Source organism: Pipra filicauda, unplaced genomic scaffold (assembly GCF_003945595.2).
Source record: "Pipra filicauda isolate LSUMZ 115617 unplaced genomic scaffold, ASM394559v2 scaffold71_size5581439_pilon, whole genome shotgun sequence".
Taxonomy (NCBI): domain Eukaryota; kingdom Metazoa; phylum Chordata; class Aves; order Passeriformes; family Pipridae; genus Pipra; species Pipra filicauda.
Window position 1 is genome coordinate 2,693,151 of NW_024104887.1, and position 27,036 is coordinate 2,720,186.

Below are 27,036 nucleotides of genomic sequence, written 5' to 3' on the forward strand. Positions count from 1 at the left end.
TTCCTGATGGCTCTGGTAGGTCAGGGAGTTCAACTAGATTCTTTCTGGGTGCAGACTGACAGCCCATGCATCCTTCTTGCCTGAGACCCTGTGGCACGAGGGGCTGTGAGCCAGTGTAATCCCAGAGGATTATTTGGGGATTGGTTTTGCATCTGTAGAGAGATTGATCTCCCTCGGGCAGAAGAGAAAACAGAGAGAGATGAAGAGCATTTCTCGTGGTGAAAGAGAGATCTGTGTCCTGTGTGTGGAGCTGGCTATTTGGAAAGCACAGTTTAGTAGCTCCAGTTTGGGTCATTCAGAAATGGAAGCGAGGCCTGGAAGAGGGGTGGATTTTGGAAATCCTTTAGGTGTGGAATCCATTGCTGACAATGGAGTGCACTGTGAACACCTAAGCTAGCATTAGTGCACGTGTGCTTAGCCAAGAAATACTTGGAACCTGTTGCCTTGCAGTGACTTTAGCCTTTAATGCCTGCAATGATTCTTTCGTATTTAGCACCTTAGCTGCCTTTTTATTGCTTCCATGGAGGAATCTGTAAGGTTCAAGAGAGGAGATTAGGTAGAGAGCCAGCTAAAGAGCAAGGCAGGGCCACTGAACAGTGTTGGGGTTTGCTTACATGATTGCTCCCCTTAGAATGGAGAGAGCAAAATGTTCGTAAATTAATAAATCTGGAGAATATTCTCTTTAAATAATCCCCAGAAACCCCAGCCTAGCACACAGCTGTAGAAAAAAGACCCCAACAACTGAACAGGATGTTGGGTTGCATTATGGTAAGAACAGGGTATATATCAAAAAGGTGTTATTGTTATTACCTAAACCACTGGTGAGTTCTTGTTGAGAGTGCTCTTTTCAGTACTGCTCACTCCACCTAAGGAGGACATGATTAAGGGATAAAGCAGAGAAAATGACAGTAACACTGTGCCTTTTAGCTCTGAGTTATAAAGCAAGACTGAAGAGCTTTGGTATTATCTTGTTTAAAAAGAGATCTTGCAGTGATTTTAAATGATTTTAAAATAATGAAGGAGATTAATCACATTGAAACAGACAAAGTCTATGAAAACAAGGCGACTTAATTTGGCAAATAGGATCTTGGGAAAAGAATGAAGACAGAGGAGGGAGAGGCTCATAGGAATGCTCCAAGAACTATGTAATGTCAGCTGTCAGAGCAGTCCTGTGAGTGTGGATGTGCAGTGCTTTAGAGCAGAATGAGATGAGATAGAACTGTAAGGAAAACACAGGGGTGGCAGTTGGACTGTGGCTGTTGAGCAGTGGCACACAGGGACAGTGAAAGCCAGGCTTTGGGACACACCTGCAGCCTGTGTGGTGACATCCAGCACGGGCAAGGCAAGGGTGGTGCAGGAAGGCACTGACTGGCAGGGAGTTTGCAGTGTGAAGACATGGCTGGCAGGGAAGGACACTGTGGAACAAGGAGGAGGAGAAAAGAGGGGGAAAGCAGGTGGCTGCTGCTAATCCACCTTAACTAAGGTGAAAATACTGGTGGTAATTACAGCCCTCAGCAGGGCAGGATCCTGCTGTGGAGGTGATGGTCCCTGTGCAATGGGACCAAGTGCAGTGATTTTCAGGGTGCAGCCCACAAATTTTTGAAGGCCCTGTGAAAGCCAGCTAAGAAAAGCAGACTCTTGTGGTTAGGCCTAATTGTCATGGCTCATGGAGAAAGTTCCTGGGAGATTTGGAAAAAAACCAATAAAAGCTGTAAAAATAAGGATGGAACATTCAGATTTGCTGTGTGGATGAAAGGGGACTCCAGACTCCTCACCTGCATCCCCCCAGTTCTTCTCCTTGGTTCCACAGGGCAGGTGTGCAGGAGCTGGGATGAGGATGCTTATTTCCATAACTCCTTTCTTATCTGGTTTGTGTGCCTTTACCTGTGTATTCTGTCAGGAAGGGGGTGAGCCCAGTCCCTCTTCTGTGGCTTGCACAATACAGAGAGGGAACTGAGATTCCTACTCATGTTGGGTTCCTCAAGTCAGGCAACCTGGGTCCATGGGGAAACTGAGAGAAGTACGAGGATTCTGGGGCCAGAGTCCAAAAACTGAGACATTCTTTGGGCATGAAAGTTCTTGCATGTCTGACATTCAGAGAGTCCATAGCTCAGGACAGGTTTCCAAACCAGCTAAGCATTGGGATACCACTGAATGTGGATATCCTGCAGTCAGTGACTCCAATAAAAACTGCAGCCTGGTCTCTGGTAGCTGCTCCCACTGCACGTTACAAAGTGCTTCATTTTGTTATAGAAGTTCAAGGTTGTTTGTGGTCTGGAGGATTTATAAATTCAGTGTTTATGTCCTGTGCAGCATCAAGCAAGCAGGCAGCCCTCAGTGACTGAATAATGTTTAAAGAGCAGTTAATGAACAGGAACATGGTTCAAGGATACAGACCTGGAGACAGACCTCCCAGTGTTTTCTTTAGTGACCTCAGCAATGGAAGAGGGAGCAGGCTTATTAAATCTGTAGATGAGGCAAAGCTGGAACCGAATGCAAGAGTACTGGAAGACAGGATTAAAATTTCAAGTGATCTTGACAAATTGGTGATATAATCTGAATAAAATAAGATGAAACTCATTAAGGACAACTGCAGGGCACTGTGCTTTGGCAGGAATAACTTTTAACTAGCAAGTACAGGATGAGGGAATGTCAGGCCAGCAGTTCTGCAGAAAAGGTAGAGGATCCCAAACTAAACATGGATTAACAATGATGTACAGATGTCAAAAAGGCAAATCCTCAGCAGGGCAGTGGTATTCCACAGAAGTAGAGGTCATGGATAGCATAAGAAAGATATAGACCAGCTGGCAAGTCCAGAGGAGAATACCCAAACAGCTCTATCTAACTATCTAACACGTGACCTGAAGGGAAAATCTGAAGGAGTTGCCATTGTTTTGCTTCTAGAAGGAAAGGAGAGGTGTTAAAACATTTTTAAAAGTACATTGAGGAATTAAAAGTCTGTTAAAAGAGAGGAGGAATAGTTTTCTGTATCCATAATGAGAAAAGTAAGCCATTAGGAGCTTAAATTGCAACAAACCAGACTGAGATGGGATGTTAAGAAAAACTACCAGGACAGAGCACAAAATATTGAAGTATGTTTTCAGATGACCACGGGGAGTTTCTGCCTTGAGGTTTTTCAGAACAAGGCAGAAAAATGTGTGCCAACAATAATCTGTGTATAATAGATCCTGCCTTCTAGCAGGGAGAAGGAAGAGGGATTAGGTAACTCTTCCAGTCCTTCCTGGCTACTTCTGAACGTGTTTCTCCTCTGGCAGCTTTGAGTGCAACAGACTTGGTGCTATTTCTGCCTTGGCTGTATCCCACCTGAGTGCACCCCTGCTTTACTGCATTCTTGGTGATCTGATGGATCAAGGGTGTGCCCACAAACTCCCTGTGCTTGTGCAGATCAGTGCCTGACATCAAAGGTGGCATAAATCACTTTTCCCAGGGCACAATCATGCTCAGAGTATGTGTAATTCCACCAGACACAGTCATTGTCTTGCTGATCTCTTGAGTCATCACATTTTTCATCTGCTGAATTATGCTTCAATCTGAGTTATTTTATCCCCTGTATTGCTTTATAATACCCACACAAGTGCTTCACTCAGACAACATTCTCATCTATGGTCGATGAATTTTGCCAAAGTCATGACTTCTGGATCATTTCTTGTGCTTCACACAATAACACCATCTACCAGGTTTACTGTAGGCTGAACTGCTGGTGTAAGTGTGGCTTTTTCCAATTCTATTCCATTTTGAGTTCAGCTGTGATTGATTTATTCCAGGTCAAATTCAAGAAATGTCCACACACTATTCTCTCCAGCTTAAAAGGAAAACCACTGCAGTCACCTAAAATTTTTAGTTTGCCTCAGGTTTGGTTTGACTTCTCAGTAACAGACATGTTACAATAACCTTAGTAATCTTATAATTTAATTTATAGTAGAGGTCTTGAACTCTTACTGTTACTAACCTCTTATCCATCTCCTTCAATTTTCCAGGGTTCCTTGAGTGCTTTGTATATCACAAGGAAATAATCTAGGCATTTTGAGAAGCTAGAAGGGGTTTATCTAAATGATTTTTGGGTTTAGAAGATCTTATCAATTACTTTACTCTAACTTCAAAAGGACACTTCATAATTCTAAAGCTCCACAAGTTTTTATCAGCTAGAACAAAGCTGGTTTTCCTTTAGTTTCTTCTCAGTATCTGCATGAAAGGTGCACTCACTCAATCCAAGGGGTAGGCCTTTCAGAGTTTGTTTGCCGTGATTCTGATAACATTCTGACTCTTTTTTTTCAGCTAACTACTGACTTTTGTCCCACTGTTAGTGGTGCTGAAGAGTTGAGATGGCATTACTGTTCTGGAGATGCTCACAGGTACAACAGTGCTTTTCTACCTTTTTGAGCCACCTTTCAAACTGAAAACATCATCAAAACCAAATCCCTCTTTCACTGTATCATTCCATTTTTTCCCTTTCCACTGAACATAAATCAGACTAAACGTTGAATATTCCTTTTACTGTCTGTATTCCCCCTACTTCATTTATTAGCTGGCTTGCATGTGGGGTGTGTATGTTTAAAGAAATTACAGATATTTTCACAGAACAGTTTCTAATGTCTTATGTCTCAGGTTTGCCTGATGGACTAGGAAGCTGAAAAACACTGCAAACCATGTGAAACTCTAAGTGCCCACACAATCCATATCCAGTGGATTATTCTTTGACATGACAGTGTAAGGCTGTCACTTGCATGGAAGGACAGCCCTCCAAGGACTGCTTTTTCATGACAGCAAAGTATATAGGGTTGGTAAATTAAAAACCTGCCCCTTACCTCTTTCCTTATCTTCCCCTCGTGCTTCCCTGCATCATGGCTTTCCAATATCCACCCTGCCTCCTCCATCGTGAACTGAGTGGGTGAAACACATCCAGATAATTTATTTAGCCCTGATTGCCTGGGCAAATCTTTAATTAACATGCTTATGCTCAGGCATAGAAAGTGTAGTTGTATATTTTGAAATATATTACGTCTGGTTTGTAAGAATAGGACTGTTCAGATTTCAAGGGTTCTCTTCTCAAAACCAGTCCCTCTGATAAATTGAATGGATTATGTTTTTGTTGGCTGTCTTTGTTACCTCCATCACTGTGTTTCCAATTTATCAACATAGTTTTGAGAAATTGTTAGAATATGTTGCACTCGTAAGCACCGTGGGGAGAAAAAATATTCATTTATTACTGCTATTGTGTTTGATTATATTACACATATCCAAAGGACTAAAATGAAATGTCATCTTTAATTCTCCCCTTACAGTAGACAATATCACCCTTTCTTCTCTCTTTCCAAAAACAGCTTGGAAGTCAATTCTTCGTTTTCATTTCAAATCAGCCATACAGAGTAGAAGCAAGTGTGCATTAGGGACAGGGCAGAAGGAATGGGAGTCTGGAGATCTGAGCTCTGTTTCTGGCTCTGCCTTTAGCTCTTTCCAGTCTCAAGCAAAGTCATTTGACCTCTGGTCTCCAATCTCTCAGTTCATGAAATAGGAAGACCATTAGCTTCCTACAGATGTCTCTAATAATTTGCCAGAATCATGTCTTGTCTAATCACCTGTGTTTAATATCTCCCAGGGTCTTGCAAAATCAGTGAAGGCTGAAGCAGCAAATTTTGCATGCAGCCGAAAATGAAATGCTCCTGGGGAGTTAAGACTTAAAGACTACGAAGAGCTTCTGAAGGGGGTAACCCAAGCCAGGAAAATGGGTCAGAAAGCCACTGGTGCTGTTCAGTGTCGTTAAATATTGATAAATGATCTATCCCAGCTTGTCAGGAGAGGGAACTTTGTGTGTTTGGCACAAAAGGCTGATCCCAGCCCTCAGCACTCAGCCTGGAGCTGCAACAAACTGCTGGTGGTTGGATGCCCAGCTGAACCCACTTGGGCTGAGCACACACAGCTGAGGATGAGTACCCAGATTAAAGGGGAGGGGAGCCTTCAAAAACTGCTCTGTGTGTGCTTCAGTTCCTGACTGCTTCCTCAAAAGACAAGTGAATTTGGTGTGGTTTGTAGCCCGAGAGGGGAGACCAGAGAGTAGGTGTTTTCTTTTATTACTCTGTCAGGCTGAGTAGAGGGTTCCTCAGGACTGACTTGGAGCAGAATGGCTGAGAGGCTGAGCATCCTAGGGTGAGTTGCTGGGAGCTTTGTGTTTTCTTGTGGGGGGAAAGGCAGGGAAAATGTTCCCCTTGCTGAGGGTGGGAGGAGACTAAAGGGAAGGGTGCTCAGGCTGAGGCAGGGCTGGGGACAGAGGGTCCTGTTATATCCTGGCTTCAGGCACTGAGGGCCTTTTGTAAATAAATAGTGCCTGTTTCTGAGTGGGCCTGGTGATCCAGTGCTCCTGCACCAGGCTTTTAGAGCTCTCTTTGAGCTCAGAGTGCTGGTCCATTGCTCGTTGCAGCTCTGGGTCTGGCACACCCGGGGGCAGCTGTTGGGCACCCCCAAGGAGGCTGTGCTGAGCTGCTGTGCACATTGTACCTCTGCCTCCTTGGGGGATTTGCTCCAGTGATTAATGACAGCGGCTGTTGAAAAACCTGGTGCCTCATTTGCAGTCTAAACTTGTCTGGTTACAGGCTCCAGCCAGGGGCCATTTGTCTCTGTGTGCAGGCTCTGGAGGTGGGCACCGTGGGGGAAGGGGTAGGTGTTCACCTGTGGGTGGAGAACAAATGCCAGATACAAGATGGTGGAGTTTCCCAGTATCTTGTGGGTAACATTTTTCAGCTGTGGCATCTTATAGGAATTGTGTTGCTCTTGAGGAGAAGAAGTCTCTGCCCTTGCTGAGCCCTACAGAGAGGCCCTGGGCCCCTGGCATGAAAGCAAAAGATGTGTTTCAATGGTACATCAGGGCTGTCTTTGGATGGTCACACAGCGAAGGTGCTGAGGCAGTGTCGTGAGCTTGCAGGATCTGAGGGGAAAAAACTTAGATAGTTGTGTCACCTCAAAAATTAAGTCTCTCCTTGTGAAGTTTGGTTCAGATGAGTCACTTGCCCATTCAGGAGCTGCAGCAGCCCAGGTTCCTCTTGACCTGGGAAGGGAATGCTGAAAGGCCAACAAATGGGGTCTGTGACACTGCAGCCAAATGGGGGATGTACAATGGTTTTAAACACAGACTCTGCTGCAGTACAGAGAGGGAGCTGTGCTGCTGCCTTCCTTCTTAGGGTAGCGCCTTTGTGAAACACCCACATCCTTCCTGCAAAAATGTTCCTCCTGTCTGGGGTTGACTGTGCAGTTCTCCAAGCTCAGGGCCATGCTGGATGATAGGCAGAGGTGGTCTGTAGGAGGTGGTGGCAAAGAGAGTGTTTGTCTGTGAATCACAGAATCATGCAGGTTGGAAAAGACCTCGAGGCCACTGAGTGCAACAGCCAACCCCACACTGTCACATTCACGGCTGAGCTGTGTCCCCATGTGATGCCAGAATGTGCAGGATGCACATACTGAAGCAGAGATCACGTTCTCCCTGGTTACCTTGCGAGTGAAGCGTCTTAAAAATTATTTATTTCCTCCTTTATCTGTGTAATTTCTGCAGTATGAATATAGCAGCAGGCACAGGCTTTTGGGCAGTGGATTGCCCTCGACCTGGCTCTCGGCTGGGGGTGGGTACTCGTGCCAGCTCTGCCCCGGGGGCCCGCGCAGCCCCGGGCGTTCCGTGCCCCGCGGGGCCGCGGCTCAGCCTCCCCCGGCCCGGGCTCGGGGTGCCCGGGTGCCCGCACCTCCGGAGCCCCTTCGCAGCGGGGTCTGCCGCGAGGCCTGGCAAGGGTTAACGCCGAAGCCCCACGCCCCCTTTGACGGAGTCGGACCAACCTCGCCAAATTTGAAAAGGCATCCGGGGCTGAGTGAGCGCCCTGGGCGCATCGAGCCGCGCTGGCCCCGGACCCCCTGCGCGGGCAGCAGCCGCCGGGGCTCGGCTTGCCGAGGGACCGCGCTTCCCTTCGGGAGCCGGAGCAGCCATCCCCGTGTCCCGGGCACCGCTGCCCCGTGGTCCCCGCTCTCGGGGGCATCTCCGTGCCGTGGGATCCCGCCGTGACCCCGGCCGGGGGAGCGTGTGCGGCCCCGCGCCTGCCGCGCCGTCTAAGAGGAGAAGGGGGAGGCGGTAGGAAAAGCCCGTCCTCGCAAAAATGCAGCTCGCCCTTTTCTTGTCCTGGTGCTGCTGCCTGCACGGGTGCGCGCTGGGCACGGGCTTCCTCTACCAATTCCCAGCATCAACCCTGCAGCACAACTACCCAGAGCAGAGCTCGGGCTCGCCGGGCAGCGGCTTCGCCAGTCGCCGGTGAGTAAGACCGGGAACGCCTCCCGGGAGAGGCGGCTCCGGGGGACGCACGGGCAGCGGTCCCCGCGGAGGGCACAGGGGCTCGCCGGGAGCCGGGCTGGGCTGGGCTGGGCTGCCCGCATCCTAACTGGGATGCGGGAGGCTCCCTACCTGCCTGAGCACTGTCCCTCTCAGGGACAGGGGGCGGCTGGGAAAACGAGATGCTGAGCTTTGGGAAATGACACCCGCAAACTCTCTCGTCTTACCGCCCTCAGCCCGTCGGGGACGGGAAGGGGCTTTGCTGGGTCTGCAGGGCAGCGTGTTCCCTGTGCACGGCGCAGCCAGAGCCGGAAAACCTCCCGAGCCTGGACACTGGGGATGCCGGCAGAGGGAACTGTTATAGCCCTCGGCTGCGAGGAGAAACTTGTTCAGCTCAACAAAGGAAAGCCCTTAATTACAGAGCTCTGTTCAAGAGCTGCAGCTTCCAAGTAGCTGTTTAAAACCAAACCTCCCACTCTTCTCCTCTCCTTCCTACCCCAACCCAATTTCTTATAAACTTAATGTAAATCAGTTTTGATTTACTGTATCTTGCTGCTCCAGTAGAGCAAACAATTTAGGCTTCTCCCCCTCCCCTCTGTTTTCTCTGGGTACTTCTCTAGAGGTGAAACAGCTGTTCAGATGAATGAGCTGCACTGTATGAAGCAAGAGAGTGGCTTAACCTGATTCCAGTTGTTCTTGAATTTCACTTTTTCCCTTTTTTTTCCCCTGCCTTTCCCTTAAATGGGGACTTGGGATTTAATATTCAGGGCTCGTCCATCCTGTCTCTACCTCTTTTCCTCCTCCTCTTGCTAATAGCTAGTCCGTGTGAGTTGTGCTGCTCTGGAGGAGGGCTTCTGTTTTAGCACCGCTTATTTGGGCTGGGAATTGGGATACAGATTTCCATCGGCGTGTCAGAGGCACAGAGTGGGCACCAGCCTTGTGCCTTGCACGGCTCTCGGCTCTCGCATCTGGTGCGGGTTTCGCCCCCGGGTGGGGGTGGGTTTGTCCGCGGGGCTGTCGGAGAGGCCTCCGGCTGTAGGGGGTGTGATGTTAAACTACAGTAACTGTCAAAGGGTTTGAAACAGCAGAAAATTATAGGAGAGTAATGGGATAAACCTATCCCAGCTGGATCTGTTCCAAGGTACCCCCTTCCCAAAGCATGAGCTGCAATGAGAACCACATGTCATTTGTCTTACATATCTATTAGCCTGCAGATCTTTGTTCAGAGCTACCACGCTTACAGCAGTGTGGGCTGTGTCTCTGCTCACCAAAGACCTTCCCCAGTTCACACTCAGTTTTCCCATGCCTCAGTGGTTTGGACAGCTGATGCTTTGTCAGGGGAACGTGCCCCTCTCCAACTCTATAAAGTGTTGTATAAAACCACATAAAGCTGATTTAAACAATGATGTTGGGAAAGCTGGTAGATTTTATTTATTTATTTATTTAGTTCAATGGAACTCTGCCATGAGAGAATCTCCTATTCTAGTTTAAAGTAGAGGGGAAAGTAAAAAAAGTCGCAGGAAGGGAAAAATCACCAGTGAGTGTCATGAAAAGAAAATTCAAGTGCTCAGTCAAATATCACACGTTGAAGCAATCTTTGTATGTTTTAATTTCCCCCTGAGTGGTGGAGTTTTGTTGTTGGCAAATGTCTTAACAGCTTCACTTTCTGATGGGAAAATCTGTGTGGGAAAACTTTCCCCAGCCACAATGTTGGACCTGTGGGGGGAGCCTCCTGCCGGGTGCAGCTTCAGGTTGGGAGAGCCGGAGTTTTCTGGATTTAATGTGGTCCTCAACGGGAATGAGGCTTTTTGCTCTGAGTCTGACGCTGATCTATGTGGGTGTGAAGGTTTTTTTTCAAGGACTGAATCAGATTGTTGTTAACACTGTTCAGTGTCCTTTTGCCATTAAAATGGGATCTTGGTAGCACCTCAGTTATGTGAGGCAACAGCAGCTCTGTCACAGCAGTTTTCTGGCCTCTGCCCTGGAGAGGCTGTGGAAGAGACAAGATGGTGGGAAGGTGATTCTTGTTCATGACACTACGTGGCCATTCTCACCTTTCTTCTTCAATCTTCCCAGTGAGTACTTTGTCCAGTGACTTCTGGCACTTCTCCTGAGTCAAAAACAAGCAGGGCCAGAGCATTGGAAGTTACTGCTGCAGCTCCAAGTTTTGGTACATGTCAGCACATACTGATGGGATGCTCTGCAGCTGACATGTTTCCTTGATACACACCATGTTCCTGCAGTTGTCTTTTCCTGTCCTTGATCAAAAGGTGAAGACATGATTGAGCTGTTTGGGAATCTGCTATCAATATTTTGAAAATTAACTTGTCGTAAGAGTCGTGTTTCTCCAAGGGGGGAAGCTTCTGGGATCCTATGTGCTGATATAGCCCTTGATAGGTAGGTTGCAGACTGACTCAGAGATGGGCTCCTGAGGCTCCAAGGACTGCTGAACATGTTTTTCTGCCAGAAAACTAAGGCCTTGGGCAGTCTAAGAAACTTGGGGTGGTGGTAAAGGGAAATTTGGAGGAGAAAGTATAATTATTCACACCCTTCAAAATGAAACTATGGAGTACTATTCCCATGCTGGAAGTAGCTTGGTTCTCAAAGAATGGCTGTATCTGTGTTAGTTGTCTCTGGAATTGGTGTTCTCTCATTCTGTTTTCCTGTACTTTCTAATCAGTCATGCATCAGGCCCCTGTGAGCTCAAGTGTGGGAGTTCAACACTTCTGACACTAGAAGGGCTTTGACTGGAAACCTCTTTGGATGTGAGGTGGAGGTAGCTGAAAGAAAACTGCCAAACGTGAACCCAAAAGTAATGTAGGATAATGATTCTTTGTTAGAGTGAGCATTACAGTAGCATCACAGAAGTCATCTGGGTTGGATGCAAAGTCCAACTGTGATAGGCCTTCAAAACACACCTCACCCTAAAAATTTCTTCCTGTGAGTGAACATTAGAACCACGATGTTACAAACAACAGGACAGTACATGGCATCCTTATCCAGATTATCCTGGTAACTACACATCAGTACTTCTTCTGGTCACAGTAACTCCCAGTGCTTGCTACAGCAGTGATGTTTCTTGGGGATGGATATGGAAAGTAATGTCAGTCCACTGGAATCTGTAAGTGCAGCTTTTCATTGCTGGAGACAGAGGCCAGGTGACCTTCATCCATTTCTTGTTGTGCATCAGAGCCCAGCCCAGGAGAGCAAGACCTGGCTTCCAGATCCTCCTTTACCAATGGTTTACTCCATGTCAGAGTGCAAATTGCTCTGGAACAGTTAAACATGCTCTGTGTGCTGCTTTGATGTGGGGAAGATATTTAAACAGACAACACCTTTTCTGTGCTACATCTTGTCTTGCTTCCCCCCGAGAAACCTGAAGTGTTGATGCTTTCAGATGTTTAGCTGATGCTTGAAATATGTTGTTAATCATTCCTTGAGGCCACCAGTTTCTTAATAGGTCACTTGAATGTCTGGCTCTGGAGATGAAGATGTCTTGGTGGACCTGTTGTAGGTAGATGTCTTCTTTTCAGAATAACCACATGTGTTGTGCCTGTGCTGGGCTGGAATTGCTCCTCCCCAGCACACCTGCACTGTAGTGTAACAACCTCCAGCCTCTTAGGGGAGATTTTAGTACTTTTAAGTAATTGTGGGTCTCTTTATGTGATAGAAGCTTTTTCTTCATATTAAAAGGTGATCTGTACATCAGTATCCCAATTTATGCAGTCTGACAGAACATGTATCTGGAGTTTTCCTGTTGGATTTCTGTTAATTCTCTCTTTACCAGAGAAAGATGACTTGAACCTTATTTCGGCCCCAAATTCTGAACCTCTTGTGACTCTTAAGTGGGTGTGGAATATAAAACTCTACGTATTGACCAAATGTGGTTCTCTCTTTTTACTGACAGGATCTTGCTCTCTGAGTCATTCCCTCCATCACCTAATAGTCTGCTCCTTGCCTGGGGTCTCTGGTTTGCTGTGGGCTCTGGGGATGTCAAGTAAACAAACCAGGATTTTGTATCACGCTGAGTCCTCTGCCCTAATTCCACTTTGAAGTGCCTGACCCAGGTAACCAAGGGGTCAGAAGGTCTTGAGCTCATCACCAAACCCTGGAACTATCTGGTGTTTGTCTCCTGGACTTTGCAGCCATATGATCTTCATCTGACTCGTGGGGCTCAGTGCTGTAACTTCACAATGCCATTAGCAGTGGAAGCAATGGCAGTGTAAGGGCCTGGTGACACTGGAATGGCTTTGAAATACCAGACGTGACTGTAGTCACTGCAGTAAATTGTTCCTTTAGGAAATCTACCATCCTGTCTTTCCAGCTGCTTGTGTGAATCATTTCCTCTCAGGTAGGTTTCATTTACCAGCTCTAGGAAGAAAAAGGGAGCAGAGAGGCAAAACAATGGGTGGCAGTGAACTTGTGCTCCCCTTGGGTACATTAACAAATGTGTCTCTTTCAATAACTCTTATTTGTTAATTTTCCCAAAGCTGAGCTTGGCAGTGTCCTAAAATCCTGGTTGAAACAGGCAGGTTAGCAACTTCACAGGTTTTCTTTGGGGTGTGATTCTGTGACACTTGAATCATAGAATAGTTACTCACATCTTTGTTTTATTGGATTGCCTTGATACAGGGGAAAAAATGAAGAATGATTTTCAGATGATGATGGCCTGAAAGCATAGAGTGCTTTAGGGCTGCTGCATTAGGGTAGTGGACCAACCACTCGTGCTTTTTGCTGCATTAGACCTCTAACATGTCTGGAAAGGTTACTGGTTTGTACAGCACAGATGCCTCTCCTGTAGGGTAATATCAAAATTCATCTGACCATGTTTCTGGAATATGCACAAAGCTCTCAACTCACTTTTAATTAGGCAGATCTAGACAGTGCTTAAACTTACTTCCACTCAGGCATAATGTTTGTTTTGAGGCTTTGAGCACACAGCTAGGCTGTGCCAACTTAGATATCACAAAGATTCTGTTGAGGAGCATGGCTGCAAAAGTCAAAAAAGGCTAATGCTGCTGATTGGGTTCCTGTCCTACATTTTTGAGGTTTTTATATAGTTGAATAATACTAAAGCTCCTGCTTAGTTTAACTATGCACAGTGTTGTACTGATCTGAGTTAGTCCTTAATGCTGCAGAAGCAAACAAGAGTGGGAACTGTGATATTGTTCCTTATTGGTTTTGTTCCTTTCTTGGAAGAAATGATTTGTTGATGTGAAATTTATTGGATGGAATAACATGGTTTAGGTGCTTTGACAAGTTTGGACAAAGTTGAATGGTTTTGATAAGTTTAATGTTTTCCTCCTCTTGGAATTCAACAGATGTGGAAGTGAAGAGTGTGCTTGGGTTAAAGTGTTGTCTGTAATGTCTACCTAGGCTTGACTGCTTGAATCTTTTTGGGAGGACTAACAAATAGGAAGCTGTTTCAGACTCCTTTTCAGCTTCCAAAGCTTGGAAATCATGGTTCTGGCAGAGAAAAAACCTCTCCTATCTGTCTAGAAATGGCTTTCCCCCAGAGGCCCACACAGTGGATGCTACTGAGACAAAAGCCGAAGGCAACTTCATAATGTTTCATGTTTGGAACAGATCAGTCTCTTCTTCCATATCAATATGGTTTATCTGGAAAACAGAATCTGCCACTTAAAAACATAGTAGTTGATTTCGAAAGCTCTTTGGAACTGAGAAGGTATCTGTGAGATTCTCTTATTGCAGGACTCTACCCCTGTGGTTTGAGTGTCTCCTGTCTGTCCTCCAAGAGCTGAGTAAGGCTGTCCTTATCCAGCCACCTTCCTTCGTGCTGAGCAAACAAACCATCTGTCAAAACTTTAAAGCTAACATGAGGTACCACTACATAGGAATGCCCAGTTCACGTCCAATCTTGACATCAGGTTATGTAGTCAAATGTCTTTTTAATCAATTCCACTTTTTCTGCCTCCAGGAACTGGGTGGAAGGGATGTTCTTTGCAGTGTTTGCGCTGGATACAGGCATGTGTTTGCTCAGAGCATCTCAGAAATGCCACTGCAGTGAAATCATGAGGCAGGGGAGTATTCCCTGGATGTGGTTGTGTAACCAAGTACTGTAGAGTTAAGAACAGGTTCAGTTTTGTTTCTTCTGGGTGTCCCCCCACTTTTTTTGTGTGTGTATGTGTGTGCTCTAAAGAGGAGTTGTGTTTGTCTCTGCAGATGGACAAGACTCTTGCTTCCTGCTTTCCACTTCTCAATGGAATAAAAAGAGCAAGGCTGTGGGAAGGAGTGCCTCATAAGGGCTGTGTAGGCCAAGGTGTTCCATGAAAGGTACCTGTTTCATGTGAGAACAGTTTTGGGGGTGGGCACTGAGGAAGGAGGCACAGCAACTGCAGTTGCAGGGCTGAGTACTAAGGTTCCTGGTCTTCTGTTCTGTATGAGAAATGGGAATAGGATGCTCCTTCCCCTGTGCATGTTAGAGCTGTTTAGGACTAAGAAAAGGCAGCGGCATAGGTGCTAAATGAGCTAAATACTCCTTTTGCCCTGTTGTGATGACCCTGTGAGATGGGATTGCTCAGTTAAGGCACTGCACAAAAACTTCCCCTCTTGTCCATGACTCGTTTTGTTCCCGGGGTCAATCAACATCTGCTTTTTCCCCACAGGACTTTGCTTATTTAGTTGTTCAAAAGTGTGGTGCTGGGAGCTCTCAGCTTGGTTGGGAATGTTCCTTCTCCTTGGGAAAGGGCTGGGGGCAGATGGGCTGGCGGGATGACATAACGTCTCCGTGCCGGGGCTCCCATTGGCCCGGTGCGGCCGTGCCTGGTGGGGTGTGGTAGCCCCGAACGGAAGGGCAGACATTTCTTTTTTGCTGTGTGCTGCTCAGCCCTTATTAAACTCAGATGTTTCTAACCCCTTCCTCCAGGCTCTCATTATTGCTGTAAACACAGCAGAGCACAGGGAGCTTTTTCAAATCCTCATTTGAGGCAGCAATGGGTGACAGCTCTCCCGACGCGAATTTAACGCTCCAACCCAAGGACATTCTGCCTGTGTTTTCCCTAAAGAAGAGAACTTTTTTTCTCATTTGATGCCATTTCTCTTGCTCCTGCCTTGGCTTTCTTGGCTTCCTTGATTCCATCTTGTGCTTCCACAGAACCTGCCTGGTTTCTGCCACCCTTCTCAATGTGGGCTGTCTGGCTGCTTTGTCTCATCGCTGTATCTTGTGCAAACTTGGAGTTGTTTGCATTTTCAGTGGCAGTCAAAGTGATGCCAGCTAAAATAAGGTTTCTGTTGCTGTGCTAGGATAACTAAAAAAGGCTCTCCTGGAAGAAAACACCTAGATCTGCCTGTCAGCAGGTCTGTATCTCAGCTGTACCTCTTCCAGATTTACTGTGTGGCTCTGACAGAAAATGATATTTCAGCTTTTTGTGGAGGGAGAAAGAGAGGAGAGACTGACATGGTAACAGGGCCTTAGATGCTTCCTACCTATGAACCACATCTCACCCACTGTGAGCTACTGTACCCCTTCAGGGGAACTTAGGAATCCTTGGTATCTCTGAATATAGGCTGTTAACTTTGAGGTATATTCAGGCTATTTTTAATCTTCTTGCATTCAGTTCTCCAAGGACTATATTCATTGCAAAGCTACTTAGGAGTCTAAAATATCCATTTAATATCATTCTTTTTCTGAGCTGAGAAATTCTTGGCCCAGTGAGGTATCAGGGCTGCTTTGTCACAGCATTGACTTGGTAAAAACTGTGTTCCTGCAAGATCTCTGAAGGTTTCTGTCAGAACATCTGTAGGGCTTGTTCTCATGACATTCTTGTATCACTCTAGTCTTGTGTCCCTCATAAATTGAACTGAAGAACTCTTGATGGTTCAGAACCAGGATATGTCAGGTGTTGGGAAGATCATTGCCATTATGATGCAGTATTTAGTAACTGGAAATAGAAGTGATTTCCTTTTGGAAATCCAAGCTATCCTAAGACATTGGAAGATGTCTTAGGATCTGGTCCCTGCCGTCTCTGACTTGGTTTAAATTGCCCTTCAAGAGCTTCTGGTGCATGGGAGGCACAGAGAGCTTTTCTCATTTGGGTCTCTACATCCCCAAGAAAACACTGATTTAATTAGTGACCATTGCAGCTTTGAGGTGAACTTTTTATACTGCTTTTAATAAACTTTAAAGCTAAAATGGCAGAGCTCCTGAGAACTGAGCTGTCAGCTTGTGTCTGGCACTGGCACTGGCAGTACAGGACAGAGAAAATCTGATATGCTTAAACTTCAGTATTTCAACATGGCAAACCCTGCTAACCTAAACACTGAGGGGGGAGCTGCATTCTTTGCTATGCCTAATCTCTGTATTTTGTTAAACATGCATTCCTGCCAGAACTTTATTGGACAGAACAATAGTGACCAGCTGGGCAAGTGACCCTGGCTTTTCTGGTCGGCAGAGGAATTCGGCATCTGAGGAGTTCAGATTCTCATGTGCAGCTTAAAGTGATCTGGATTTAGTTGCTTTTAATTATTAGCTGGCTGATTCATAAGGCTTTGTTTTCCACACTCTTTCCCAAGAAAAAGGCTATTTCCTTAAATGCTCAATGTACGTTCTATAGAGCAGCACAAAGTCTGGGAACTGAGACTTGCAAGTTCTCTCTCTCTTTTCTTTCCCCTAAATAAAATGGGAATAGTAATATTTCCCTTCATGTAAGGGAAGGCTCTGGGGAGTATTTCATGAGGGTGTGGTTCTATCTTGGAGGGAAAACTGCAAAATCCAAAGTACTGTATATGAATATATGCAGAAGTTTATAATAAATCTATGAATGATAATACTTGGCACTTGTATAAACTTCCACTTACAGAATAGAGGTCATTGTGCTCCCTGTTTACTGCACCTCTCTGAGCCTGGAAAGTCTTTGGGAGTTAGTCTTTGCAGACAAGGATTTAGTTTGAAGGGGAAGCTGAGAGGTGAGAGAGGGAGCTGAGCAGGGCAGGCTGGATTGCCCAGCAGCAGAGGGCTGGGGGATGGCACAGGCTGGGGTGTTTTCCTGTGCCCAGTGCCAGTGAAGGTTTTTGGGAGCCTGAATGTGGGACATACCTTTAAAACCAGCATGGGCTGACAGGCTCAGGGCAAAACTGCCTGTGGCCAAGTGCTCCAAGGCTGGTGCTGTTTGGTCACACCAAAGGCAGGTCTGGGCTGGGATGCTGCTGCAAGCTTTGTGTTCCCATCTGAGGTACAGCAGAGAGCAAAAAGGCAAATTGGCTCTGTAGGATGTTCCAGTGCTTGGCTTAATGCTGCTGTAAATCAGCGTAACCTGCAGCAAAAGCTCCAGTCTCCCTGCAGTGTATTTCAGGATACAGCACTGAGCCAAAGGGCTTAAACTATCACACAGTAAAATGCTGTCTCTTAGGCAGCTGTTACTGGAAGTCACTAATGTATATCACAAATGATATGAAGATTTTGGATTACAAAGTGGTAGGAATTCTTAGGCTGTCAGCCTGTGGATAAGCTCTGAATGAGTGTGCATTGCAAGCAGAAATAATAGGATCTCGTTTTGCCAAGCACCAGAGAAATACTTGAGGCCTGATAGTGTAATTAAAAGTCTGCTCAAACCCTTGCAAGACCAAACCCATTGGAAATTTACTGCAAGGACTGCAGCAATGTACCAATTTTTTTGGGTAATGTCCTTTGAAACAATCGAGCTCTCTAATTACCTCTGTCAGGCCTTGCTGAGTGGTTGTTGGTGTCTGAACTAGAAGGTTTTCAAAGTAACTTCTGCAAATGACTGTAGAACTTTGCTGAAAGTAAAGTTTGAACTCCCAGGTACCATTTGGAGAAGCTACTGGATAACCTTTGGGAAGGTTGGGGTGAAGCTGTGTCTGCACTGGCTGGGAAGAGCGGGGAGAAAAGTGGGAATGTGGAATTACAAGAATCATCACAATTTGTCTCTTGATTTGGAGACTGGACTGGATTATATTGGACAACACCTTGTGTCTGGGTTATGGATTGGTGTCTGAGCATCCCTGGGGAGTTGAGACTCATTTTGTACGGCACCTCTGTGAGCTCTGATGTGTTCAGGGATGGTTTTTTATTGGGTTTTTTTTGTTTGTTTATTTTGTTTGGTTTTTTTTAATCAACCAGAAAACCCCAACTAAGACCAACACCAAACCCCACACAAGCATTTGACCTGAATTGGGCACCTCCCATGGACTTTTGGCTGAAAAGTTGCCAGTAATAGTTAAATAGGTGAACAAGGGCTGCTCCTGTGGTCAACCTGACAGCAACTGGAACCTGTTTGATAGCTGTTCTGTCACTGCACACTCTGAGGTTCAACCAACCTTTTTGACTTGTGTATGAGAGTGGTTTCAACAGACTCACCCCAGGTTTTTTTGCTGTAAGAAGCACGTGACATGAGTGTGTCACAGCCATTTAATTTGACGTTCAGCTCTGCTGTTTTCAGATGGACATCCCTGTAGACTTCCTTAGAAATGGCTCAAGCGAGCACTGTTTAGGTTGGACACCAGGAAAAGGTTTTCCTCAAAGGATGGTTGGGCACTGAACAGGCTCCCCAGGGCAGTGGGCACAGCCCCAAGCCTGAGTTCAAGGAGCATTTGGACAATGCTCTCAGGCACATGCTGGGATTGTTGGGATGTCCTGTGCAGGGCAAGGAGTTGGACTCTGATCCAGACAAGTCCCTTCCAACTCAGAATATTCTATGATTCTGTGTTGCAATGGCAGTTCTGGTTTTGGTTGCAGGGTGGCTAAATTTGGCACCATCCTTTGCTGGGACACTGCATGTAAAAATTTCTCCAACCTGTGCTGAAAGGTGTACAGGAAAACTCTCATATATGTGTGTGTGAGGGGGGAAAAAACATGAGCAGCTCGGAGCTGTGGTGTGTGAAGGCTGTTTGTGTACATATTTAGTGCAATAATAAACACAGACTGTTACTGAGCAGCCCTGTGTCATTCACAGCTTTGTTGGTTTGCCTGCAGTAAGAAAAAACCCCAGTAAGCTGTTCTTCCCAAGCTATGAAAAAGGTACCAGAAATACAGAATAACTGTCACCCATCAATAAAATTCAGGTTATAACTGCTTGTTTTAGTCAAACTTTTATCTTCTGTGCTACTTGTGACACTCTTCATCCTCTGATTGAAAAACTCTGGGTAAACAGAGGAGGAGAAAAAACCTTCATCTCTCTTTAATGGCTTTGCCTTGAATTTGCCCCAAAGGTTTTGCAGGTAGTGTGTGTTTAAAATGGGATGTGGGTGTATGCAGTGTCAGCCACTCCTTTGCTCACACAGACTGAGACCCCTCTCACCAATAACTCCAGACATTCCCATTCCCAGCAGAACAGGGAGGGATGCCTGTGAAGCCTCTGCTTTAGGAGTAGGGATCATTTGTGTGCATCAGTTTGCACCCTCACCAAGCCTGTGGTTCAAATGCTGTTGGGGAGTTCCCCCTTTGCCGTGGAGGAGCAGTTTGGTTGCTCTGCCCTTTTGCATGGGCAGGTAACTTTAAACTTCGACAACCAAAAACCTCCACAAACCCCTGTCTAATGGAGTTGGCTGTACAATTCCCCCCAGAACAGGGCAGGAATTTTTCTGACCACATGTCTGTATCTCAGACCTCCTGCTGTCCCCTCTCTTGCTCGGTGCTGCCTTCTCCCCATCCGGTTTCCCACGTGTGTACTGGGGAATGTTTCGAGGCAGTGTTATCATTCCAAAGGAATCTACTGTGCGTGCACAGGCTATGGAGGGTTGGGGGTTTTTTTTCAGCTGTTATTACTTGGCCAAATCAAACCCATTTTCCACCTGGATACCGACATGTAGATCTCCTCCCTCAAGACCCTCTCCCTTCCAAAGAGAGGCTTCCAAAGCACCGAGGCACTAAAGCGGTTTCTTAGATTGCTCAAGAATTTTTTAATAACAGGGGAAGGTGTTGGTGTTTCTGTTCACAAGAGAAAGCCTTGCTTTTTTTTAAGCTTTTTTTTTTTTTATTTCTAATGAACAAACTGGATTGTAGCAAGGTTTAAAAGGAGAATACACATAATTGTTCTTGGCTAGAAATGAGCTATGGAGATTGCTTCCAAAAGCTTCCAAAACCAAGGAAAGCTTAGGAAGTTGTTAAAAGCAGAAGAACCTCTTACATTGAAAATAGGTAGGCAGAGCACTTAAGCTTGTAGATGTCTCTTTACAGTCTGTCTGTAGATAGATATCGAAGTGCAAAGGGTTCTGTGTGATTAAAACAACCTGCTTAAAAGTGAGTTTAAAACTTGATGAGGCAACACAGTGTTCACTAGCAAGGATTTGGGACTCCTGTGTGCAGGAGAGCTGATCCACAACAAATGCTGTGTAGTTATATTTTTTTATGGCATTGGATGGATGCAACCAAGAGAGTGGAAGAGTGGGAATGTGGAGGAAGGTGAAAAGGGGGTTGCTGGTACAGCAGATTGTGCCTGTAACTACCCCATCCAAGCTGTGTCACAGTCACAGGGAGTTCTGAATGAGGCTTCTACTTTGTGCAGAGGAAGCACTTTGAAAGGGCTCCTGCTTTGGCAACTGGGAAGTGTTTTAGGGCAATTCCCTTCATTGAAATGGGCACTGGGAATGACTGGCTTGAGAGGCAACCAAGGAAGGAAAAGATGTGATCGACTAACCATCCATGGATGTGGACATGTTTGTAAAGGCTGTTGCTAGTTTACTACATTAAAGGTGGGTTTTGAGAGTTTTAGGCTGTGCAAGTCAGAATTTATTAACCTTGAAGCTATTGATGCATTCTCCTGCCTTAGCTCCCTGCTTCTGATCTCCCTCCCAATATACCCTTTACTGTTGTAAAGGGCAAACTCAGCTCTCTGATCACACAACAGATCCCACTTCTGATGTTCCTACTTCCCTACACATGAAACTCCCATGGGTGTGACTGGAACAATAGGATTATTTTCCAAATTATTTTTTATTGTAGTAACACCCAGGACAGCCTTGTGCCAGACATGGCAGACGTGGAATGAAAAGTTTTCAATTTAAATAGCAAATTAACACACAGGCTTTGGGGGTTGTTTTTCAGACTGATTAACACTTTGAATGCCCAGGCAGAGGGGTTTTCCAAGGCTTTGTTGTCATTAGACTGGGTCTCACATGGCTCATCTTGGGATCTCTGAGCTGGGCAGGTGAAAGACATCTCGTTTTATCCACTCTCCACAACACAGCCTGATGTTCAGAATGACCTTGGCACATCAGTAGAGCAGTTCCTGGAGAAAAGTGCTTGGCTCTTGAGGTACAGACATGTGGATGGGGTACAGCTGTCCCCAAAAGAATCTTCCTGGAGCACCAGCAGTATTCTTGTCTCAGGCCTGGTGCAAATGCTGGCTGATGGGTACCTGAACTTCAGTTGCCTCACTGAACACAAGTGGCTAATCTGACAAATTAAAAGGGGAAAAGAGAAATTATTGATCTTGAAGCCAAATAAGAAGATGGATTTGTCTAGACTGGCTTATTGTTTCTAATCACCTCCTCCAGCACAGGAAACATTAGAGAGCTGTAGGGTTTTCTTGCACTTGAGGAAAGGCTGTTTCCTTGGCAGTTCCAGTGAGGTTGTCGTGTCTGGCTCTTGGGCAGTCACTGGAAACAGGCTGAGCCTGCACACACCTACTGCAGCTTCACTCCAGGAAGAGAGGTCCCTTTGGCTCCTGAAATCCTGTTCCCAGCAATGATGGGCAACCACAGGATAGGTAATTATTTTAGAAATGTCTGCTGTGTAGTCCCTTGTATACCAGAGCCCACAAACTCCTTTACCAGTTGCTGAACAAACTGAAGACCTGGACTGAGTGAAATAATTGTGATGTGCCACGGGAAAAGAGAAGGAGGGAGAGCAGATGGAAGATGTGTTGCTACAGGAGTCCTGGGTTCAGTTTACCCGACACAGCTGTCTGTACAGGTATTTCCAGTTGCATCCTCACACTTGTGAATCTGAAGCTGATGCTCTGATCTGGTTTGTGACACCTTTTGGGGCTCACTGCTCTGTCGAAAACCAAAAAAACCCCACATCTGAATTCCCTTAAGGAGAAACCAATGTGTTGTCTGGGAGATCTTCAATATATATCTTTTTTTTTCTTTTTAGCTAGCAAAAGGATATACCTGTACTACTCTAGTGACAGCAGCATCCCCCCTGTCCAGCTCCAGGAAGAACCCCAAACCTGCCTGTCCCACGGGCACATTAACATCACGCAGTCGATAGGAAGCAATGACTTGATCGTGCCATCTTATTTTTTCCTCTGATATGCTCAGCACTCTCCTTTTGACAACTCCCCTTTTGTTCTTGCTGTAGTTTGTGGTTTTTGGTGCCAGCATAATGCTAATGAAAAACACTGCTGCACTTAGGCCCAGTGTCCCTGTCATGCATGTGGCATTCATTGCTGCTGGGGAGTGCTGGGGCTTTGGCACCGGGGGGCTGAATGTGAAGCACAGAGATGTTCTGTTGCCCATACAGAGCTCTATAAGCAAACAAATAAATTTGGGAGCAGCCCCTGTTCAGTCCTGGCAGACTGGTTGTCCATGCTGATCCAGGCTCTGGACGGAAAAGGGTGTGATTTGAAGGAGATACTGAAAGCAGCAGGAGCCTCATTTGTCCGTTTTGAATTGTGCAAAGTGTTGTTTTGTTACTGGGTGATGTAGCAGGGGGCAATAAAGACAGACTGACTTTGTGGGTGGTGGAGGAGAGGCTGCACCACAACAGCAGTGCTAGTAAAGCACAGGATGCTGTTACAGGGTTTTGCTGACTCTTTATGCCAGTTTTCTTCATGCTTTTCTCTCTGCAAAGGTTTTGAGGTTGAGCAGGTGTGTGTCAGTGTCCTATCCTTCCACTTAAAATTCCCACTCTACCTCCAGCTAATTCAAAGTTAGAGTTTAATTCTGAATGGATTTTTGTAAACTTAGAGGTACTGACTTTTATCAGTTAGTCTTGTACTTGTAATCAGGATCAGGATCCCTGTCCTCAGCTTAAGCTGTTCTAGATCAGATCCTCAGAGGAGGACACAGCCAAGTGCCAAATGTAGACTTTGAACACAGGGATCTGTTTCAGATTAAACAAATCCCAGCTCTCTACTTTCAATCAAGGTCTTAAGGATTTTTTTTTTTTCTGTGATCCCACTCCTCCTTCCAAGGTCAGGCTTTTTAGGAATGAACAAACGAGTACTATGGATGTATTCACAGTATGAAGGTGTTGGACCCACCTACAACCAGGTTATCCAGCTGTGCAAAAATGTTTAGACTCAGGTTCTTCTTTTGAAAGGCTTTCAAGGAGCTTTTATGTTGCAAAAATGACTTGGTTGTAATTGTGCATGATTTCCACACTGCATGGATATCAAATGCCAGATTCCATCAAGTCAGTCTAATTTAACAGAGACAGATTCCATGGATATTTTTGTGCATTTCCTCTTTCCTCCCTCTGTGAACAGTGGAAACTACTGTCTTCTCATTGATTGTGATTAGCTCAGGGGAGGGAGCAGCAAAACATTTCAGTGCATAGAAAAATGTCTGTAAAAGCAAAGCACTTCAAAGGAGTGAACCCCCCTTTTATTTCTGAGCACTCAGTCATGGACTAACTTCTTTCGTTTCCATGATGAGGATAATTATGGTTCAGATCAACCATATTTATTGTTTGATTCAGCTGGAACGTGTCACCTGCGAACTCAGAAGGTGGGTATAAATCAGAGGGACTTTATGCTGGAGAAATTTGCCTTCTGCCTTCTCACCCCTGTCCCCTTATGAACATATGAACAGGTATGTAGGCGTAGAGGGCCATGATTAATTTATTATTAATAAGAATTATAATTATTAAAATATAAAATCAATTAAAATATTAAATTATAATTATCTATAATTATAATTATTAATTACCTGCCTGATCAACCTTTTCTGTGTTTGCTTCTGCCTCTTATATCCTGCATTTATATCAGGGATGAGGTACAGGGTGGCTCTGCTGTATAAATGAATCCATGTGTGTCACAGGTGAGTGCTCTCATCTTCAGAGCCCCTCCTGCAGTAGCTGCAGCAGCTGGAAAATCCCCTTGAATGGGGTTGGGGATTGGAAGAGAAGGGGAATGGTTTCATGGCTGAGGAAGCTGAATGTTGCTCTGGGGAGCTGCTTCCCTCCTTGTCTCTGAAGAAGAGTTGCTGTGCTCCATGGTATTTAGCTATTCTGCTTCCAGGTGTTTAAAAATTCCAGTAGGGAGAAGTTTTCCATTAACCCCTGTAGCTTTGATGACTGCAGAAGGGTAAGGTAAAATCTTGTGCAGTTTCCCATGAATTGAAGAAAGCTCAGCCCTCAAGGAAATGCTGTTTGGAGGGTCAACCCTGCACACAACAAAGCAAGGAAAGCACAGTGAAATGTGCTTGGCTGCAGAATTTGCTGAAGATTGAAGCGGTTGTGCAGACTAAACTGTGTTTTCCTCCTAAGGTAAAGATTCCTCTAGGACTGAACTCCCTCCAGCAGGCTCTGATAATCTACTTTGTGTGGGAAAACTTAAGGCTGTTATTGGCAACTGAGTATTTGAAGTGCACTAAGCACAGGACATATTGCCCCCCTGGGGAAGGGTTATGCTATTGGGAGGTTCCGAGATAAATTGTCCCATCTTACTCGGGGAGCCAGAACTTATTTTTATGGCCACTTTGTTCAGACTCTTATTGTGGGGGTGGAGTGGTGGTGTGTGCAGAGAGATTGGAGCTCCTTCCAATCTTTGTCTGACCAACACAGCGAACTGGGAGACCTGGAACTTGTCTTATTCTCGTTCGTACCTTTGGCTCTCTGCTGCTTCAAATGGCTGCTGCTGTCTGGCTGCAGAAACACCAGCAGCCTTCCAGTTTTATTCATTTCCCAAAATGAATGGGCTGTTACAAAGATTTTTCTCCCTTTTTCACGGGAGTCAGGGTAACCTCTGTTAGTGACTGTGAAGTGCTCAGTGGGAGCAAGGCATGCGTAAAACATCAATATTGACAACGAGATTACTGTGGCTTGTTGTGTCTTCTGACTTGCAGACCTCTTAAAACTTGTAATGGAAGAGAAGAACTGAACCCTGCCATCATAAGCTCGTGTGCAACCACCCCCTCGCCTCTGCCAGGTGGTCTTTGATGGATTCCTCAGCAATGGTCCATCAGTCTACAGGCCTGAATCAATCCATCAGCTCTGAACATTCCAATATTGTGGAGACTGCTGGTTACAACTGAATTTTGTAGCTGGCTCTTTGCTGGACAACAAGCTGGATGACAGCCTTGATCCTGAAACCTAGTTACCTGGGGAGAGCAGGAATATGGCCAAGAACAGGAGAAACTTAAGCCCAGCTTGGCTTTCATCTGAGCTTTCCAGTAACATGGGATGGGATTGTTTCCTCTCTAGCCAGGTCACAGCAGTAAGGAGTAATCTGCCCACAGCCAACTGAATTAGCTGGTAAACTTGATCCTCATGTGATCGAAGCACATTCAGGGAGGGGTGTATTTGTGGATAATGCAGTTTTACAGAACTGGATTGTTCAGGAGATACCCCAGAGAGCCTGGCAGCCTTTGAGTCTGGATTTCTGGGCACGTAGAGGGCAACTTCTGTTCCTGGCCTCGGGGGAATATATAAATAACTAACCCTCCTAGCACCAGGCTCCAGCACACAGTGTATGGATTGCTGTTCTGGCAAAGCAAGTGGGATGCTGTACTATTTACACAGAGAAAAGGGCACAGTTTGCTTTCATTGAGTCAGAACAGCAACTTTTTCCCAGTGAAAGTCAGTGACCTTCTGATTTTATTGAAATTCCTCTCTAGGATTGCAGGGAAATTGATAGCTCCAGTGAAAAATGTCATGAGGAAACTTGGGGAAATCTATCTAGCTATCAAAACACTCCTACTGTTTTCTGTGCCCTAAATGTTGATCTCTGCTAAGTATAACACACAGTGTGTTATCCTTATGGAAACAAAAAGATAATTCAGTGCAGTTGTTTACACAGGACAAAGCTTTAGGGCAAGTCACAAGCATCAGAAATGCCAACCTTACTGAGAGACTTCTGGGGTATTTATTGGGTCAGTTCATGCCCAAACACATGCAACAGGTGCTGATGAAACAATCCTGCATGTTAAGTGTTCCCCCACTCCCAGAAAGAATTCTCTTCCTCATGGTTTGGCCAGTTAAGTCTTGGTGGTTTGAGCTTTTGTGTTGGCACTGAGCTTTCACTGCAAGTACTAAACCCACACCAAATCTCTGCCTTACTCAGCTCTACAACAGCATAAAAGGCTTTGTGCAGAGTCCAGCTGGTAGGATTGTGTTTGGAAGTGCAGCTTTTCACGCTGGTGGGAGCCTGGTGTGCTCTAAGGCCACGGATATCGGGGAGTTGGAGCCACATCCTTCACTCCAGGGAGCACATCAGGTCCTGTGTGTGGGAGGTGGTGCCTGCTGTAGGTCTGTCCCTAACAGCGCACGGCAGCCAGTGGGTTTTGTGTGCGGAGCTGAGCTGCCATCCCATTGAAAGGAGTGATTAGGCAGGAATGTGGCCGCTTTCATTTTCGACTTGCACGCTCCTGATTAACCAGGCGACTTGCTGGGTCCTGATCACTTCAGCCCAGTGGTTTCTGACACTGTTCAGTTCGTGATCCCTTCTCCAGTGAAATGAAGCCTCCTAAGAGCCAGTTGGCTTTTCTCTTGCAAGCCACCTAGAATGTCCTCCAGGGACCCCCAGGACAGAGAAGCCTGGGTAGAAGCCAGCAGTTTGCACTAGGAAAAAAGC

The 27,036-nt window shown here is 45.8% G+C and overlaps 1 protein-coding gene across 5 annotated transcripts in view; it reads left to right on the plus strand.

The window, feature by feature from the left end:
- Positions 1-27,036, plus strand: part of COL26A1 (collagen type XXVI alpha 1 chain) — a 181,827-nt gene that overhangs the window by 7,802 nt on the left and 146,989 nt on the right. For 3 of the 5 annotated variants that reach the window (XM_039389324.1, XM_039389323.1, XM_039389325.1), the window contains one exon: positions 4,297-4,373. Coding sequence is in view for 2 of the 5 variants with exons in the window: in XM_027734373.2 (XP_027590174.1) it covers positions 8,151-8,302 (152 nt within the window). In the remaining 3 variants the exon portion in view is untranslated. Of the gene's footprint in view, positions 1-4,296; positions 4,374-8,007; positions 8,303-27,036 lie in introns of those variants that run through there. The other 2 variants (XM_027734373.2, XM_027734374.2) reach the window with 1 other exon arrangement.